Source organism: Nicotiana sylvestris, chromosome 11 (genome assembly GCF_000393655.2).
Source record: "Nicotiana sylvestris chromosome 11, ASM39365v2, whole genome shotgun sequence".
NCBI classification, from domain to species: Eukaryota; Viridiplantae; Streptophyta; class Magnoliopsida; order Solanales; family Solanaceae; genus Nicotiana; species Nicotiana sylvestris.
The window spans coordinates 2,837,773-2,859,364 of record NC_091067.1 but is presented as its reverse complement, the minus strand read 5'-3'; the positions used below and the strand labels follow the sequence as shown (position 1 = coordinate 2,859,364).

General features: G+C 35.1%; 1 protein-coding gene across 1 annotated transcript; it reads right to left on the bottom strand.

Annotated features, from left to right (window-relative positions):
• Positions 1 to 1,912: 1,912 nt before the first annotated feature.
• LOC138882236 (uncharacterized) lies at positions 1,913 to 18,097 on the bottom strand. The gene is made up of 8 exons (XM_070162754.1): positions 17,685 to 18,097; positions 17,552 to 17,605; positions 16,906 to 17,378; positions 16,588 to 16,819; positions 15,473 to 16,295; positions 3,216 to 3,282; positions 2,218 to 2,535; positions 1,913 to 2,142 (listed from the first exon to the last, which is right to left on the bottom strand). The coding sequence occupies exons 1-8, from the start codon at positions 18,095 to 18,097 to the stop codon at positions 1,913 to 1,915; spliced, it is 2,610 nt and encodes an 869-aa protein (XP_070018855.1).
• Positions 18,098 to 21,592: the final 3,495 nt, after the last annotated feature.

Here is a 21,592-nt window from a genome sequence, read left to right as displayed (position 1 = left end):
TCAACTTCTTTTGCTTGAACAAATACTGAAGACTCTTGTGATCCGTGAACACTTGGCATGCCACGCCATACAGATATGCCTCCAAATCTTCAATGCGCGAACTATGATGGCCAACTCCAAATCATGAACCGGGTAGTTCTTCTCATGAATCTTCGCGAAGCATAGGTAATGACCTTACCATCCTGCATCAACACTGCACCAAGCCCAATACGGGAAGCATCACAATAAACTGTATAAGGCCTTGAACCCGTGGGCAAAACCAATACCGATGCTGTAGTCAGAGCTGTCTTGAGCTTATGAAAGCTCACCTCACACTCATCTGACCATCTGAACTGGGCACCCTTCTGGGTTAACCTAGTCATCGGGGCTGCAATAGATGAAAACCCCTCCACAAACCGATGATAGTAGCCTGCCAATCCCAAGAAACTCTGAATCTCTATAGTTGATGCTGGTCTAGGCCAGGTCTTGACTGCCTCAATCTTCTTCGGATCAACCTGAATACCCTCTACTAACACCACATGACCCAGAAATGCAACTGAACTCAACCAGAACTCACACTTGGAGAACTTTGCATATAACTGACTATCCCTTAGAGTTTGAAGAACCACTCTAAGGTGCTGCTCGTGCTCCTCCTGGCTGCAGGAATATATCAATATATCATCAATGAAGACTATCACGAACGAATCCAAATAAGGCCTGAACACTCGGTTCATCAAATCCATAAAAGTTGTTGGGACATTTGTCAACCCAAATGACATAACCAAGAACTCATAATGCCCATACCGAGTGCAGAAAGCTGTCTTATGGACATCGGATGACCTAATACTCAATTGATGGTAGACATCGTAAGCCAATCTTTGAAAATACCTTGGCACCCTGAAGCTGATCAAACAAATCATCAATCCTCGACAGCGGATACTTATTCTTGATTGTAACCTTGTTCAATTGTCGGTAATTAATACACATTCTCATTGACCCATCCTTCTTCTTGACAAATAACATTGGCGTACCCCAAGGCGAAAATACTAGGTCTAATGAAACCCTTCTCAAGCAAGTCTTGCAGCTGTTCCTTCAACTCTTTCAACTCCGGCAGGGCCATACGATATGGCGGGATAGAAATGGGCTGAGTGCCCGGAGCCAAATCAATACAAAAGTCAATATCCCTGTCGGGTGGCTTACCCGGCAGGTCTGAAGGGAAAACATCAAGAAACTCACGAACAATGGACACAAAATCAATAGAGGGAACCTCAGCACTAGAATCACGAACATACGCCAAATAGGCCAAATACCCCTTCTCGACCATATGTCGAGCCTTTACATACGAGATAACACTAAGGGTAGAATGACCAGGAGTCCCTTTCCACTCTAAACGAGGCATACACGGTAAAGCTAAGGTCATAATCTTGGCATAATAGTCCAAGATAGCGTGGTAAGGTAATAACCAGTCCATCCCCAATATAACATCGAAATCAACCATGTCTAAAAGCAACAAATCTACACGAGTCTCAAGACCCCCAATCACCACAATACAAGAACGATGGACTCGATCGACCACAATAGAATCACCCATCGGTGTAGACACATAAACAGTAACACTCAATGAATTACTAGGCATGACCAGGTACGCTGCAAAATAAGATGACACATACGAATACGTAGACCCTGGATCAAATAACACTGAAGCATCTCTATCACAAACCAAAACCGTACCTGTAATAACTGCGTCTGAAGCCTCAACCTCGGGCCTGGCCTGAAGAGCATAGCATCGGGGTTGGGCCCCACCACCCTGAACCACATCTCTAGGTCGATCTGCTGCTGGCTGGCCTCCACCTCTAGCGGTCTGAGCTCCACCTCTAGCACCTCTACCTCCACCTCTAGCACATCTACCCCCACCTCTAGCTGGCTGGGCATCCTATGGGGCACCTGGTGCCTGAATCATAGCACGGGAACTTTGATGCTGAGAGCCACCTGGTGCACGAGGGCAATACCTAGCAATGTGCCTCGTGTCGCCACAAGTAAAACAAGCCCTTGGCTGCTGGGGCTGACGACCCTGGAAACTCTGGAGCGGTGGTGCATTGATAAGTGCTGGTGTTGCACTGAAGGACTGCTGATCAGAATACTGCATCTGAGGACCACGACTACCTGAAGCACCGTGAGAATCCTGAAGAGCTGACTGAAAGGGCCTAGGAGGATGGCCTCTACTATATGAATCTCTACCTCCAGACGAGGTACCACTGAATCTGCCTGAATGACGGGGCCTCTTGTCTTCCCCATGACCACCCCCCTGTGATAGTACCATCTCAATCCTCCGGGCCACATTGGCCACCTCCTGAAAGGATATCTCACTCCTAGTCTCTCTAGCCATCTGGAGACGAATCAGCTGAATGAGCCCATCAATAAACCGTCGCACTCTCTCCCTCTCAGTGGGAAGTATAATCAGGGCATGGCGAGCCAAATCTATGACTCTGGTCTCTACTGGGTGACAGTCATGGATCCCTGCTAAAGACGCTCGAACTGCCTCCGATAGGCCTCTCGCTGAGTAATAGGGAGAAATTTCTCCAGAAATAGCTGTGTGAACTGCTCCCAGGTCAAGGCTGGTGATCCTGCTGGTCTAGCTAAGCAATAATCCCTCCACCAAGTCTTGGCGGATCCAGAGAAGCGAAATGTAGCAAAATCAACCCCATTGGTCTGAACAATCCCCATGTTCCGAAGAACCTCGTGACAACTGTCCAGATAATCCTGGGGATCCTCAGTAGATGCACCGTTGAAGGTAGTAGTGAAGAGCTTGGTGAACCTGTCCTATCTCTACAAAGCATTGGTAGACATGGCTGCACCATCGCCGGTCTGGGCTACCACACCCGACTGTACTGCTACAACTGGCTGAGCCGCTGAAGTCTGAATCTGAGGAGCTACCTACTCCGGAGTGCGAGTAGTAGGAATCTGGGCTCCTCCTCTAGCCTGAGAGATGGCTGGTGCTACAGGAAGTAAACCTGCCCTGGTGACACTCTCTATAAGGACCACTAAACGGACCAGAGCATCCTGAAGAACTGGGGTGGCAATAAACCCCTTTGGGACCTGAGCTGGGCCCACCGGAACTGCTGGGGCTGGAACCTCGATATCAAAATCAACCTGAGGCTCCGCTACCGGTGCTGCTACCCTGGGCTAAGCTCTACCCATGCCTTGCCCTCTAGCACGGCCTCGGTCTCACCCTCTACCCCTCGTGGGAGCTTCTAGGGGCTCGGACTGCTGATCGGTCGATGAGGAAGCGCGTGTTCTAGCCATCTGCGAAAGAACAGAGTAGAAATTCAATTAGCATTGAGAAACAGAACCGCACGACAAGAAAGAACAAATGTGAAGTTTTTCCTAACTTTGTAGCCTCTGGGGATAAATACAGACATCTCCGTACCGATCCCTCAGACCCTACTAAGCTTGTCCGTGAATTGTGAGATCTATGTAACCTAGAGCTCTAATACCAACTTGTCACAATCCGGATTTCTCACCCTCGGGAGTCGTGATAGCGCCTACTCGAAGAAGCTAGGCAAGCCATGAAATTATAAATTCTTAACCCTTTTATTTTAATCCTTTTCATAAATCATATTAACGAGTGATAAACGTTTAAATAACAACGAAAAATAATATTAAAGCAGAAGACTTAGACAAAATAAACCAAACATTACGGAAAACAATATATGCCTCTACCCAAGAACTGGTGTCACAACATTCACAGACTACTAAGATTACTACATATAACGGTTTGAAAGAAAGTAATATTGTCTGTCTCGAATACAAGAGATAACAGAACATAATAAGGGATAGAGGAGACGCCGGGCCTGCGGACGCCTGCAAGGCTACCTCGGTGGACTGAAAGCTGGCTCCCAATCTACTGCTGCTGGCCAAATGCTACGCCGGTATCTGCACATAAGTGCAGAGTGTAGCATCAGCACAACCGATCCCATGTGCTGGTAAGTGCCTGGCCTAACCCCGGCAAGGTAGTGACGAGGCTAGGACCAAACTTCAGATAATCTTGTGCAGTTATATATATGTATACAACAGAAAGATAGACAAAAATAAACAATTAAAGGTGGGAAGGAAAAACATGCTTGGGGAATAGCAGGTAAGACAGAATCTCAAGAGAATAATAAGGAAATCAACAATTTAACTCTAACGCGGATAAGGAAAAATAAAGGCAGATTTCACTTTCAGTACACATCTCGTTGCAGGCGTGCAACCCGATCCCATTTCTCATATCTCGTGGTAGGCGTACCACCCGCTCCCTTTCCATCAAATCTTGTGGTAGGCGTATCAACCACTCCCATTTCATTATAACTCGTGGTGGGCGTACCGCCCGCTCCCATTTTATAACTTGTGGTAGGCGTACCACCCGATCCCATTACAAGCCAACACAAAATCACAATAAAATCCCGGCAAGGGAACAAAGCAATATAATGACTTCCCGGCAAGGGAACAACAATACTGAAACAAGCATCCCGGCAAGGGAGAATCAGCTATACCCAATCTTAACTCAACTCTTACTCAGCTCAATTAATATCAATACTCAATCACAAGTAAATCCCTCAAAAATAAACTAAGTCTTTGCTCAATATCAATAATTCACCAATTAAAGCATCCGTAGTATCATTTAAGAACACAACAGGTATCAATTTAAGACTCACGATCATGCTCGACACTAAGGTATATAGATACTCGTCACCATGCCTATACGTCGTACTCAACAAGAAGCAATTAGCAAATAGGACACAACTACTAATCCCTCAAGCTAAGATTAGACCGAACACTTACCTCGATGCCACGAACACCACTCAAGGTTCAATTATAGCGTTACCCCCTGATTCCACCGCCAATTCGCTCGTATCGAGTCACAAATTACTTAATTACATCAATAAACGCTAAATGAATCAACCCCAATGCATGAAGATGAGTTTTCCAAAAATTTACTCAAAAAGTCAAAAATCGCCCCCGGGCCCACATGGTCTAAACCGAGGTTCGAACCAAAATCTGATTTCCCATTCCCCCACGAACCCAAATATATAATTTGTTTTGAAATCGAACCTCAAATCGAGGTCCAAATCCCCAATTTTTGAAAAACCTAGGTTCTACACAAAACACCTATTTTCCCTCATGAAAATCTTTGATTTTAAGTTGAAATCGTGTTAAAAGATGTTAAGAATTGAAGAAAGTTAGTTAAAAATGACTTACAATTGATTTGGAGAAAAGGAAATTCTTGAAAAATCGCCTAAGTGTGTTTGTATTTGAGAGAATATGAAAAATGGGTTCAAAAATTGGCTAAGTATAAAAAATTGCAGGTCTCAGATGTGGGAATTGCGAACAGGGGTTCGCAATTTCGAACCCTGACCTCTGATGATATGGGAAATGCGAAACAGGGTTCACATTTGCGAACCCTTCAGAAATCCCAATCTTTCGCATTTGCGAAACAATTGTCGCATTTGCGACTTTGCATTTGCGAAGAAGATATCGCATTTGCGATCATAGAGGATTTAGGCGGGCATGGCATTTGCGAAGGCTACTTTGCATTTGAGAAGAAGGCTGCCCAGGCCAACTCTCGCATTTGCGAGACTGGCTTCGCAAATGCGAAGTCTGCAGATCAGAAACACACCAGCTATTTTTCAAAGTTCAAAATGCATCAAATTTGCATTTAAAGTCTGCATCAAATTTGCATTTAAACTCACCCGAGCCCTCGGGGCTCCAAACCAAATGTACACACAACCTCGAAAATATCCTACGGACTTATTCGTATACTCATATCACCAAAATAACATCATTAACATCGAATTAAACCTCAAGATCAATGAAATTTCCCAAAACCTCTTCAAACATCAAATTTGCATTTAAGGTCCGAATCACATCAAATGATATCCTCTTTTAACCAAATTTTGTAGAAACATCTTAAATCATATGTAAGACCTGTACCGGGTGCCAGAACAAAAATATGGGCCCGATACCAACACGTTCTAATCAAATTTCATTTCAAATTTTCTTAAACAATTTCAGAAAACAATTTCCTTTAAAAAATTATTTCTCTGGCTGGAGACCTCGGAATTCGATTACGGGCATACGTTCAAGTCCCATATTTTCCTACGGACCCTCAGGGACCGTCAACTCACGGGTCCGGGTCGGTTTACCCAAAACGTTGACCGAAGTCAAGTTAACTCATTTTATAACCAAATTTTATAAATTTTCATAGATTTTCATAGTTAAGCTTTCCGGCTACGCGCCCGGACTGTGCACGCAATTCGAGATCACTCTAAATGAGGTTTTCAAGGCCTCAGAAATATAGAATTTAATTTAAAATAAGCGATGACCGTTTGGGTCATCACACTGTAGCTAGATTTGAATAAAACAAAATTCTTTTAAAATAAATGTAATATGTAGGGTACATGTCTATGTTTATCTAAATAACAAAAAAGAGTTTACAAAACCAAATAAAAGTTTACTTACATATATAGTAAAGCAAACATACATGCTGGAGAAGAAACATCGCAAAATCAGTCAATATTAAAAAAAAAAAGTTATTTCTTTTTTCTTCTTGAAGAATATTTGTTTAAAGAGTCAATTTGCATAAATGGACATCAAACAAACAACAAAACTATGGTTATACAATTGCTATCATTAATTTCAATTTAGCACATTCAAGGAATTGAAGGGTATAAGCTGAAACCCCTTCATTTAGCTGTAGTCAAGCCAATATTTGCAAGGGTATAATATTCTTTTCGTTGAAGATTATTAGTATTGAATCATTAGATTATGTGAAAGATTTTTTTCAAAATCAACAAGAGATAAATTGGTTTCTAATTGATAGTTTCTATAGCGACTTTTAATGTAACAAAGAGCATATATAAAGGAAAAATTGGTATGACGTGAAACATTATTTTTTTAAAATGTAAACAAATTATTTCGAAAAAAACTCTTTACTTTTTAAATTCAAATATAATAAAAAGATAAGATATTTTTGAACATTAGTAGAGAGTTTTAAAATTATTATAATAGAAGTTATATCATAGATAAACTCAAAAAATCAAAATCTTATGGAATATTTACATAATATCCGGCCATATTTATTGTTTACTTTTTATAACTAATATAATAGATGATATGCCGACAACACACGATTATGCTTATATATGAATTATATATAAATTACACATCATTCAATTTTGTAATTTAAGTGATCGGGTGGGCACTTATTTAGGCTGGTTAGATAAAGCCAACATAAAATATGAAATAATTTCAATCAAAGACTAAAAATATAATTAAAGTTCATATGTAGACAATTTTTATTAAAACTCATCCTTTTATAGTGAAATAAATTAATATTTTGTAAAAAAAGATATAATGACATAAAAGATAAAAGAAAATAAATATTGAAAAAATGTTAGAAAGATCTAAAAACGAGAAATAAAAGATGACAACAAATTTCTTCTTATGTTTCATCTTTGTTGAGTATAAAAAATTTGAAAGTTAATCTCATCGCTTTCAATATATTTTTTTTCAACTCAAATACATAGATTATAAGATAAGGATATATTAGAATAATTTTTTTAATTTATATTATGTGTTATTTTTAAAAAATCACTATTACTAACAAAGTGATATGATATTCGAATTTGAATTGGAATGCAATTTGGGGAGCTTGTATTGAGGTTAAGCCAAGTATGGCGTCAAAAAATAAACTACTTGATAATTTTAAGACAATATATGCAATGTTTTATAATAATAATCAACTAATTTAACATTTAATGATTCAACAAACAGAATTTTTGTATATATAGGGTATTAAAAATTCAAATTCCGGGGGTAGATATATCGATAAACTTAAAGTGGAGTCATACTAAAATAAATTTGGCCAAAGAATCATTTAAATTTTTAGATAGCCGATATAAGTGAATTTTAAATTAAGGATAATATATTCACTTGCATCATTATAAAGATAATTATTATTATAATATATATAAAGTTTTAGAAATTAAAATTTCAAAATAGAAATATTTTTTGAAAGATAAAATCATACCAAATAAGAGTTCAAGTCGTGTATAAGAGTCACATCATAATCAAAGAATCGTTTATATCGTGTTAACCTTAGTGCTTTTTCACAAATATGAGTATTTATTTCACTTTGTGGCTATTTTTAGGTTCCAATGACACCTATGAGAATAGTGCAAAAATCACTACGATAATTGAGAAAATGTTAGTCTTTTTTCATGTAGCGTTTCTTAATTAATATCTGACGATTATCTATAATTATTTAGAAAGTTTAAATGTTAAGGTTATTTACATATAATTCAAATAAGTCAGATATTTAACATGGTTCATGTCAAATATCAAAATGGAGTAAAAACCAATTCACTTGCTAAAGAATTTTTTATATTTTTAGATAGCCAACTAAAATGAGTTTTGAATTAAGAATAATATTTTCAATTACATTATTATAAAAATAATTATTATTGAAAAATAATGTTTTAGAAACTGAAATTTTAAGAAAGAAATATTTTTTAAGAGATATCAGCATACCAAATAAGAGTTCAAGTAGTAATAAAAAAGTTAACTCTTATTCAAAGAGTTATTCATTGTCTCAACATTTGATTGTTTCGCTATAAATATGAGTTATTATTTTACTTCCTGACTATTTCTAGAATCCAATGACACCGGCAAGAATGATATCAAAAAAGAAAAATAAAAGAAATGGTTAATTTTTTTTTTCATGTAGTTAATATCCAATAATTATCTATATTTACTGAGAAAGTGTAAATTTTAAGATTATTTACATACAATCCAAATAACTTAAATATTTGATATGATTAGTGTCCGCGCATCCATCCGCGCGTGTACTAATACTAGTACAACTTAAAAGCAAGCACATAGAAAAATTAGGTTTGGCCAATTGGCCTACATATGAAATAAAAACATAAGCTCCTGTTGAGAGAAAAGTCTCCCCCAAACAAAACTCTCTAAACGACTACATTGTGAATGCTATTGTATTTTTTGTTTATGAAGGAGGTATCCTCAATTTATAGAGGCAACAACTTTTCCTCCAATAACCGAATTTATTAAATATGGAAGAGATTTATATTTTTTTATAGGAAAAATAAAAGCAATTATGATAATACTTTGACTTTCTTTTAAGAGAAAAGAAAAACTAAATTATGGTAAGATAATTAGGGCAAAAACCGTAACATTTTCCTCTTCTTTTGTTCTTTAGTTTTACTAGTTGAGAGGCATTTTAATTTAAACTTTGAAGTACTTGATTTCTAAACATAATTTAAAAATACAATCTTACAACTAAACGTAAAGGAGAGAATAAACTGCAATTATTTTGGTAACAACCAAATTACAGATGTGTAAACTCTTCATTTTTTTGGTAATTAAACTTTTTGCATTAATCATCAACTAGTATTAGTACCCGCACGATGCGCGGACACAAATATCAAATTATAATTTGAGTTTTTGGAATTACCTTAAAATTTAAAACTTCCAGATAACATGTTTCTTTTTATTTATATTTTTATTTTTTATCCGTAACAATCCAACTCCTTTGATTTAGCATTTATATTTTATTTTATGGTCAATATTAAATAATACTAAACATAATTTTTGTGATATGTCTTGTTTGAGCATATTATTTAATAAAATTCTTACTACCACTTTATGTTTAGCAGAAGCTAAGCGCTAGAAAAGCGCGCTAAGAAAAGTTGCTTCTGACGCCCTTTCTGTGCAACAGTCCACCAGTAGCGGAAGAGAGGGTTACCGTACATACAAGAGTCTTCCAGTTCTTACGGAAGCTCTTTCTTACCAGTCAATCAAGCAGTACAAGAACTCTATCTTATCTTATAGCCCGGCGCGGTGGGCCGCCTTTTAAATTAAGTAGATAGAAGAAAGTATTAAATAGATAAGGAGTAGGTGAGTGAGTGAGTCCTCACTGACCTGAGCGATTTCGATCACCTAGTAGGCCTTTTATTTGGTAGGTAACATCGCCAAAGCGTATCATCAGATTTGACTACGAAGAAAGGAACTCGAAGTGAAAGGGCACCGTCTTGTGCAAGGCAACGATTGTTGGCCCTCTATCATCTTCTATCTGGTAGACTTGGTAAAAGGGCCCCGACTTATTTCCAGAATAAGAGTTCGACCGCGGCTTCCCCCTTTTTGGGGGAGGGAGGATCAAGTTCCTTGCCAACTGCCACCTATCGACCCCGACAAATTTGAATAAATCTTATCCTTCTACATTTTCACCCAAAACAACTCTTTCTTTAATCTTTGCTTCTAGTTATTGCATTATCTATTACTTAATAATGTTATATTCATGTAATCTTTTATTAGCTTATCAATTGACTTGATATCTTGCTTATTGGCCTTTTGATAAATATATATAAATATAAATTTTTTTATTCCTAAAAGCTAATTTATTTTTGTATTTTTATCCTCTTAATTACTTGGAACTCTTTTTTCATTTAAATCTTTCAATAATATTTTTGAGTATTATTTAATTATTTAATTTCTTTATACTTAATTAATTCAAAGTATAAATATTCTCACACTATCTCTATTTTCCTCTTTATACATCCTCTTCCCTACTATGAATTTTTATTCAGTTTTTTACATTAATATTTTACCAATAAACAAAATATATAATATCACGTTTTATTTTAAGTTATAACTTGGAATTAGTTTAAAATATTAATAGATAAGTTTTTTCTTATTATATTTTAAATCTATTAAATTTTCTTATAATTATTTTTTGTATCACGTGTAATTAAATTTTCTTTCTCTTTTAACATTAGGATACAAATTAGACTTTAATTTTCGTTCATAAAATTACCCACATGAGATATTTATTTTGTATTTCCTTAATTTAATTTGTTATCCAATTTTTAGTTTTTTATCTAGTAAAATTTTAATTTTGTAGTCCTATCCATAGTTTGAGCGTTTTCACCTTAATTTTAATCTAAATCTCAAGTTCAAATCGTCTTTCCCTTTTATTTCTAATATTAAATATTTTTAAATTTTTGATTATTGCTATTAAGTTACCTAATATGTAGTATTTTATTGTCTTATGTGGCTTTCATTAACATGCCTCTTTATTTAATATCATAATCTATTTATATCCTTTAATATTATTAAATAAATCGATGTATGGTTTTTTAATATTGAAAAAAAAAATTTATTTAAAATTAATACTCAAAATTATTAAATAGTTTAAATTCATTAATAATATTTTTAAGCATTATATATTTATTTTATTTTTTAAACTAATTCTTAATATAAATAACCTCGCATTATCTCTAATTTATTAATATTTTGATATTTTTTAATTTTTTTAATCTATTAAACTTCAGTTATGTGGCCTTATCCACAACATGACCTTTTTTTATCATACTTAAAAAAACTTTTTTATATCAAATTTAAATAAGTTTTATCCTTTTTTGTTCTTTATGATAGAAATTTTAATTTTTTCTCTGTTTGTTTCTTATTTTGCTATTGTATATTCAATACTTAATATTATTAACGTTGTCATATGCTTTTTATTAGTTTACTTGAATTTAATATCCACTTTTATCACATTCATTTTAATATAATATAAATAATAAATAAAAATTATTTCAATAGTAACTTTGACTCTATTGCTCATATTCTTAAATATGATTTTTCTTATCATATTAAAAAAAATCCCATCTCAAATTCAAATATATCTTATTCTTCTATTTTCTCCATTGGACCACATTTTCAAAAATCATCTTATACTTTCAAACTTAACCTAGCAATACTCAATTCAAATAAAAAAAATCCCATCTCAAATTCAAATATATCTTATTCTTCTATTTTCTCCATTGGACCACATTTTCAAAAATCATCTTATACTTTCAAACTTAACCTAGCAATACTCAATTCAAATATTAATCGTAAAAACTCTAATTGTTGCAGCAATATTTTTGCTATTATTTTAAGAAATATTTATTTATGTATAAAATATTTATTTGTCTAAATTGTAAACATTAATATAACCTCATCATTATATATATATATATATATATTACTATTTAATTATTTTTCCTACCATAACTGAATTATACACAAAATTTAATTAAAGATACTTATAGTAATATATATTGTTCACAAATAAGGTCAGATACAAAGCTTGTACTAAATAAAAAATTATTATTCCAACTTAAAATTAATGTGTAAGATACAAAATAAAATTTTAATTAATTCTTTCTCAAAAAAGGATATCTGCCATAATTGAATTATACACAAAAATTTAATAAAAGATACCTACATTAATGTATATTGCACCAAAATAAGGTCAGATACAAAGCTTGTACTAAATAAAGAATTATTATTTCAACTTAAAATTAATGTGTAAGATACAAAATAAAAGTTTAATTGATTCTTTTTCAAAAAAGGATACCTACCATAACTGAATTATATATAAAATTTTAATTAAAGATATATACAGTAATGTATATTGTACCAAAATAAGGTCAGTTACAAAGCTTGATCAATTAATTAAAATTCGTCCCTACCATAATTATACAAAAAAAATGTTAACTAAATCATAATTAAAAAATAATTCTTATTGAACTATTACTTCATTAATTATGTTTCCATTTATAATTCAAATTTACCAAGTTGTCTTAAAATTACTACTAATGTTGTCTTAAAATTATCAAGTGGTTTTTTTTTAGCTTGCCACTTGGTTTAACCTCATGCTTCACTACTCTCCTTTTACTATAATATAGATGTAATATTTACAAATCAGGGTGGACCATCTCAGTCCACTTTACAAGATAAAGAAAATCCAACTGAAAAAAACACTCTACATTCTAGCTCGCACTAGTATTTACAATTGCTAAGCAACATTTGTGTATATCTTTCAGCTCTGAAGTTGCATATGCAAGTAACTCTTTTAGCTAAGATCTCCCATGCAGTAGGTTTCTTCTCAATGATCCGAGAATTTCGTTCAATTCACAATGCATGAATATACTCTTCGTAGACTAGCTTAAGCACTCTTGCCAACTAAGATCTGCTCTCCGTTTGCTTAACTATCCATTGATAATTTTCTGCCGAGTCTATAGGAGGATACTAAATATACAACCATCTCATGAGCCTGTGCCATAGACATTTACCATATTCACATTCGGCAAATAAATGATCATGCGTCTCTGGTTTTTGTTGACAGAAGCAACAAGTATCTTCTATCTGCATTCCCCAGGTTTTCAGTCTATCGGCTGTTAGTATTCTCCCCTGCACCTGAAGCCACATAGTGAAGATGGCTTTTGGTGTTGCTTGGTTTTGACACATCAATCATTTCCATGGAACTTTAGGTAATACACTTAGTTGTTGTAGGTATACCTACTTTGTGATTGAGCCTTGTGATAGGTTGTTTATAAGGTGTAGTTTGTCCCTTACCTCAAAAGACCTTTCGAACTATCCAACAGGCTTGCTTTGGTACTCCCGTATCCTTAAAATCCTGCTCTTTGATATAGTAGCTATGGATCTATCTAATCCATAACTTGTCCTTCTTGTTAGCCAGTTCCAAGCAGGTTTTAGTGATAGCAACTTTTGTTCCACATGACCAAGTTAATCAAGTTCAATCCTCCAGCAGCTTTTGGAGAGCACATCTTATCCCATGACACCAAAGACTTTTTGGTTATTGTATTCAACCCAAATCATATGTAGCTCCTACAATGTGCTTCGATTGCTTTGATGACTTTAGCCGATATAATAAAGATTTGAGCCCAATAGGCTTGAATGCCAAAGATGACTTTTTGGACTAACTGTATTCTGCCTGCATATGATAGCTATTTTGATGTCCATGAAGAAATCCTGCTCACAATTTTTGGCAATAAGGGGTTGCCACTGCAGTATTGATAGTTTCTTAGTATCCAGGGGTATGCCCAGGTACTTGAAAGGCAACACTCCTTGACTGTACCCTAATGCTTGTTGGATCTTCTGCCTCACCTCATTGCTTACTCCTCCATAATATATTGAGCTTTTGGCTAGATTTGGTTAAAGTCAAGAGGCTTCTGAAAAGGTACTGAACTTTTGATTCAATAGAACAACAGAATTGGTGTCTCCTTTTGTGAAAAGAAGAAGATCATCAGCAAAGCTCAAATAAGTGAGGTCTAATCTAGAACACATAAGACGATAGTGAAAGGTTTTCCCATGTTTGAGTGTCTTTAGGTTCCTAGTGAGATACTCCATTGCTATGGCAAAGAGAAATTGAGACATAGGATCTCCCTGCCTAAGCCCTCTAGCTTATAGGTGTTTAACGGGTGGCGGGGGTCGGTCCGGGTTGGAAAAAAAGGTGACCGACCGCTTTTCAATCTGGGCCGATTACGAGTTATTCAAAATCGGGCTTAACGGGTCCGGGTCCATCCGGGTAAAAATGAACTGAAAGGATTACGGGTCCAAGGGGCCGGGTTAGTTTTTTTTTTTTTTTTTGTATTTTGTATAATTATTGTAATTTATATTAATATAATATAAAAATATAAAACAAAAAAAAATAATCTTATAAAAAGAGTGTTTGAATAAAAGGATGCAAAGGCTTTAAAATCTTTATATTTGAATTTTTGAATATTTCATTAAGAATTTAAGATAATAGAATACAATGAAGATGAGAAAAAATTGCACTTATAATTTGCAAGTTCTTTTTTTATTTCAAACTTACAAATTAAATTTTATATTTAACAATAACTAAATTAACGAAAAAAGAGTAAAACTAAATTTTCATTGCATGATAATACTTCAAATTAATCTAACAAACTAAATCATTAAGCATAAATAAGTCTAATAATTTTAAAATAACACAAATTGTCTCAAATCAACTTAAATACGAATTTCTGGAGGACGCTCAAGACAACTCTTCATATACCTCCTTAAACAGCGTGTGCCCACCCACTTTAGACGAAGATTTAAGACTAGACCACGGTTCTTGCACCTTACTTTGTGAACTTCTTCATTTTATTCTACCACCTCAAAGTGTTCCCAAACATATGAGCGCACTCTAGAAGTACGGGGCATGATTTAACTTGAATTAAGAATTTGAGTTTGAGAAATGAGAGATGAGTGAAGAAATGAAGAAGAGGAGAGGTGTATTTATAGTTTTTCAAAGGGCTAAATTAGTAATTACTAAAAGTGTTATTTTTTAAAAAACATTGCTCAAAAAATGACTATTCTTCCAATCAATCCGTTGGGCTACAGTCATATGACATTTTAAAAAAAATTAGATTTCAAGCCGTTAAACCGGTCCGGGTCGGGCCGGTTAACCGGTTCAATAGTAATTTTGGTTGACCGGTCCGGTTAACCGGATCTTTTTTGGTGAACGGACCAACCTCCCTAACCCCCTAACCTTTCCCACTCGCCCCCCTAAATACCGGTCCGGGTTTCAACCGGTCTGAGCCGGTCCGCAAACGGGTCAACCCGACCTGTTTGACAGGCTTACTCTAGCTGCATCAAATGTCTTAGTTGTCTCTCCATTGATGAGAATGGTATAGTTCACTGTTGACACACACTCTATGATCCAGTTGGTAAATTGAAGTGGGAATCCTAGACATTCTAATACTTGGTGTAAGTATCTCCAATCATTAATATCATAGGTTTTTTGTATATCCACTTTAATGAGGCATTTTGGAGAAATATTCTTCCTTGAGTAAGCCTTAACTAACTCATGTGCCAGTAAGACATTATCTGCAACTTTCCTGCCAGGAATGAAACCAGCTTGGGTGTCTGAGAAAACTGATGCAATAACTTTTTGCAGTCTGTTTGCAAGAATTTTGACAATTAATTTATACAGAACAGTGCAGCAAGGTATAGGTATATATTCCTTGATACTTGTAGGATGGAGAACCTTAGGAATCAAGGTGATGGCTGTACAGTTGATAGCTCTATATAGCTTGCTCGTATGAAAGAAATTCTTCACTGCTTGACACACTTCTGGCCTGATCAATTTCAAAGATCTTTTAAAAAATAATGCATTGTAACCATCAACTCCTGGTGCTTTATCATCCCCAATTGCATTTAATGCTTCAAATATTTCTTGTTCGGTGACTTCAGCACAAAGGTTCACCTGCTGAGAGTGTGCGAGGACATATCCCATTTTCATTATCTCTTTGTTGATTGCAGGCAAATGCACTGATCTTGATCCCATAAAAGATTTGTAAAAGCTAATTATTTTAGCCAGAATCTGCTTCTGATAAGTGAGTCTATCTCCAAAAGCATTAGTAAGCTCTGCAATAACTTTTTCTGACTCCTCTCCTTCATTACAACTGAGAAGTATTTGGTGTTAGAATCACCAAGCTTTATCCACTTAGCTCTAGATTTTTGCTGAAGTATGCTTTCCTCTATTAGTGACCATCTTTCCAGTTTTTCAAGTAATTTTTTCTCCTCTAATGCATCTGCATCAGTGTAGCCTCTGCTCAGCTACTCTTGGGTATCCAGAAGCCCATTCTGATATGCTCTATCTTAGTTGTTACTCCTCTGAACTCATTATTACTAAGTTGCTTCAATTCAGATCTAATAACCTTCAGTTTGCACTAGATGTCTTTCATGGCATCTGACTGCAGCTGTGTCTGCCAAACTCCTTCAACCACTGTTAAGAAGTCTTCATGATAAGCCCAAACATTAAAGAACTTAAATGGAATCTTGCCATTGGATTCAGCTTTCCTTAGGGTGATCATCATGGGGGCATGTTCTGAGATAAAAGGAATTTTATAATCCACTTCCATATGCCCAAAAGTGTTCATCCATACATCATTGCCAATAGCTCTGTCAATCCTGCAGAAAAATCTATCTACAGTTCTACACCTTGTTGTTTATTAGATCATGTATAATATTCCCTCTTCCAAGGTAACTCACATAAGTTCAAACATTGTATACAATTTGCAAAGTCTTGAATCTCATTGCTAGTTACTAGATTCCCATATAATCTATCCTCTATAGTTAGCACTGAATTAAAATCTCTCCAAATGAGCCATGGCTTGGTGATCTCTGTAGTAAGATTATGTAGTTGTACCCATAGAGGCTTTCTCAGCTCAATTGTATTAAACCCATAGATGACTGTCATGACACAATTCAGTTGATTCATCCTTCCTCTAACATCACAATATATAGCTTGGGCAGACTGGTCTATTATTGATACATCATAGTATGAAGGATCCCATAACAGCCAGACCCTTCCATTAACAGCATGATCATAGTTAAATCTAGCTTTCCACCATAACACTACCCTATTAGCAATGCCATCAGCCTTATCTTTTTTGACTCTAGTTTCTACTAAGCCAACTAGTTTGGTATTATTCTCTCTAATATAGGTACCTAATTCTTTTTGCTTATATTGTTTATTGGTACCTCTAATGTTCCAAACCAACCAGGACATCAAGAAGGTTTAGATATACCACCCGTAGATAATACTGACAAATTAGCCACCACTACTACATTTGTCTGTTGACTTGATCTCTGCTTGCCAGGTGACATAACTGCTAGTTCATAATTCAGGGGTATGCCATTTATTTCTGTTGCTTACTTTCCTTTATCAAGATTTTGTTGTTGCCCTTCTTCGGGATTTGGTTCTGCTTCTCTGCTCTCAACAGCACACATAGGAGGCGTCATTCATCATCTTTGGTTGCTCCTGATTAGATTTATGTGTAGGAGCTAACACAACTCGTGTAGTCTTCCACACTTGCTTCATAGGTTGTGGTCCAATTCTCTTTGGCTGTTGAATTTGCTTAACCTCCTCCTTGCGGATCTTTGTACAATCATACCCCGAATCATCCATAATAGGGACCTTGCTAGGGGGAGGTTTAGTGACATTCACCTCGATGAGAATTCTAGCATGAGAGATTCTAGTTTGTTTGGCAGTGCACTCATCTAACAATGGAATCCCTATAGTGCTAGCTATTCTACTCAATGAGGTACCTCCCCAGCAGTTCATGGGAAGTTTGGGAAATCTAACCCAAAGAGGAATCTCAGTTAAAAATTCTGCATCAAAATCAAACTGTGAACTCCATTGTTTCATTATCATAGGCCTATTGTTGACTGTGTAAGGTCCCTCACACAGAATTGTCTTCATATTAGCCACGAATTGAAACCTAACAATGTAATACACATCCTTATGAGAATAAAATTCTAGCATAGCAACCTATTCCACATCTGGTTTATGTATCGATGCATGTAATTATACCCTGGCTTTTCCCAACTACATAAATGATTAGGGCACATTTCCACTTTAGGGTTTCATCTTTTAAATCTGATTTATCCAGTTTAGCCACAAGATTACCCTCTACTACTTCAGGAGTAATGTAGTGCAAAGGCATACCGTTCACAGCTGGTCGATTACCACTAAGGATCCCAGCCTAAGTTGGTTCTTTAGTATTTTCTGGAAATTGAGTCTCAACTTCCTTCGTCTTCCCCAATGTAATATCAACTGGTTTTGGAGCTTGATTTTCAGCTTCAAGCTAAAAGTACAAACGTATCAATAGATTATCTTTCACATAAGGCCTTTTTTTTAGATTACTATTTCAGTTTTGTCCCCATTAGATAGCGGACTCAATTTTTACCTCCACAAATAGTTGGATGAACTTTTCTTTTTGCAGACAATTAGCGCATGGATTAACGGGGGACAAAATTTAAATAGTACCTCGATAAGGTCATTTATGTAAATGCACCTTGTTAGATGGGTAGCAACCAAAAGTTCGAGGACATAAATTTTTTAATACTTTTTAAAAAAAAATATTGTTTATTCATGGAATTTGATCAGTTTTTCAAAAAAATTTGAAGACAAATTTTCAAGTTGAAAAGCTGGTTTGGGTGAGTTTTTAGGTGAATTTTTTTCTTTCACTCACAAAACTTCAAAATTTTCAAGTAAAATGCATGTTCAAACACAACTTTAATTTTCAAAAACTATTTTTAACATAGTTTCAAAAAATGTTTTTCTTAAGTTTTAACCAAATCTATATCCAAACGCTAATAAAACTTTTCATCGAGTAAAGTTAAAATTTCACCTCAGAATTCGAGCATTGCCCTCTCAGTTCTCAATAATAACACTGTGGTAAAAATCTCTAGTGAGAAGTACATTTACGTTTTTTATAAGTGTAATATACTGTATATTATGCCCTACTTGGCCGCCGCCAAATCAATGATTGGTCTATTGATGTTTATTAAAATTGGTAGAAAGTATTTCAATATTTTCGTGTGTTTGTATTTCGTATTTCGTATTTTGTATTTCATATTTCATATCTCTTATATACTGTTGTTATTTTTATTACGCATTTTTATGGTACTAATATATCATCTCCTATTGCTTTTTTGAGCCGAGGGTCTCCTGGAAACAGCTTATCTACCCTTCGGGGTAGAGGTAAGGTCTGCGTACATATTATCCTCCCCAGACCCCACTTGTGGAATTATACTGGGTCGTTGTTGTTGTTGCTTGTGTTCTAGTTTAATCCTATTTGCTTTTAAGCTAAGATTTTTTTATTATTATTTTTTGGATGGTGGGTAGGGGCAAGTTAAGAAGTTATGTTGTTCTAACTTCTACCACTCAACTTTCTGGTTTCACCAACAATACTTAAGCAATTTTATTTATCCTTAATTATTATTTTTTATTTTAAAAAAGACAATGCAGGAAGCTTCAAAAGATAGTAAAAGTTATAGGGCAAGAATAGTTTTTTTTTCCTTATAAAAAGTTGGAGCTACATTTACATTTGGTTAGATAACTACATATTGATTCTAACTTCTCCTTAAAGTTAATCACATTCTTTTATAGATAAAATTATGTAATTTTTTTTATTAATTATGCTTTACATGGAAAAAAAATGAATTACCAAAGTCGAATTGATTTTGTTCTTTTAAGTTACAAGAATCAAGCTTATTATCCCCATTTTTGACAGTTTTAGTTGAAAATTTAGAGAGAGACTTGGGCAACAACATTTTAGTAGGAATGCGGTTACTCGACGCCCAAAGTGATTCTTTTTTTTCATCCAATAATCAGTATTGAAGTCCGACAAAATTTATATTCGGATCGAAAAATTTTACATTAAAAAATAAAACATTGTCTAACAAAGACGAATTCATATCCTTGTTGAGTTGTCCCACATCGGAATGATTTGAGGTCCTTGGTCTCCTTATATGGCTTGGACAATCCTTGTTGAGGATTTTAAGATAGAAATTTTTTTAAAAAGAGGGTGAATGGAAAATGGAGGGAAAAATGAAATTTTTGAGGAAAATTTTAAGTTTAGCTCTCTTGAAACATTGTCCCTCATTGGAAGAGGAAAAGGATTTTGGTGGGTATATATACAATTGCTCTTCTTGTAGCTCTTAAAGAGTTAAGAAGAAGGCAAGCCTCGCGCCGTCGTCGTCGTCGCTCGGCTCGGCTCGGCTTCGGCTTCGGTCAAATAATCGATTCGGATTCGAATTTGGTCAAATAATCGATTGGTTAATTTTTTGGACCAAATTTATTTGTTAATAGTAAATATTAACGTAATATTATCCGTACTTGTAACGGATGTATTCCAAATCCGTGGATCTGTTCCAGCAACAAGTGCTCATTCCACCATACATAATGCCACCATACATAATGCTCCATTATAACAGATTGGTGCTACATCCACCATGAAGAAAGTGCTCCACTAAATGAGTGAAATTTCACTATAAATAGATGGTGAGCAAATTGTTGAAACACACAGAAAAAACGGACAGAAAATAGAAAGCAAGAGCAATCTGATATCCTCTTCTGTTATCGCTCAACATTAGTTATAAATTGCATTTCCTTCCTCTCAGAATTTCCATTCGACTTCTGAGTTCTCCTCCTTTTTTGTGCATTGCTTTAAACTACAAACAAAGCAACCGTAAATGTGATTTGCTGTCGAACTTTGTGTTCGCTGAAACACTGGGGTTTGAAGTATCGCTACACCAGTGTGTAATTCGTTCTATTCTGGGAGAAAATAATCCATAACCTTGGGTACTAGGAGGGGATTAAATTCCTTAAGGAAACACTGTAAATGCAGTGGGCTCGAATTAATTACTGTTTCATTTATATTTATGTTTATAAGCTAACGTTCTTTTCTCCAGAATTATTATTTACAAATACAGGTCAAATAAAAATTAACAAGCTTAAGGAATTTAACAATTTTAATTTCTGTATTTGTGTTATTCTTATTATTCTGGAAACTAAAACTTTTATGATTTTGGGTACTCCTGTTTGGAGAGTAAAGCCTTCGTGGCGGTTTGTTGGAAATTAAAATCTACGTGATTTTTTTTCCAAGTTTAAACGTTTGTTTGTGTCATTATTTTACAGAAATGGAAAATGACAACGGAAACCGAGCTGTTCCGATGATGACAGCCAATGCATCAACAAGCCGTACACCGACGTTGGCACCGGCAGAGAAACCCAAAAAAATTTCCGGGATTGATTTCAAGCGCTGGCAGCAGAAGATGTTCTTCTACTTGACTACGTTATGTCTACAGAAGTTCATCAAGGAAGATGTTCCTGATCTGCCAAATGAAACTCCAGAGAATGAAAGCTTTCTCGTGATTGAGGCGTGGAAGCATTCTGATTTTTTGTGCAAGA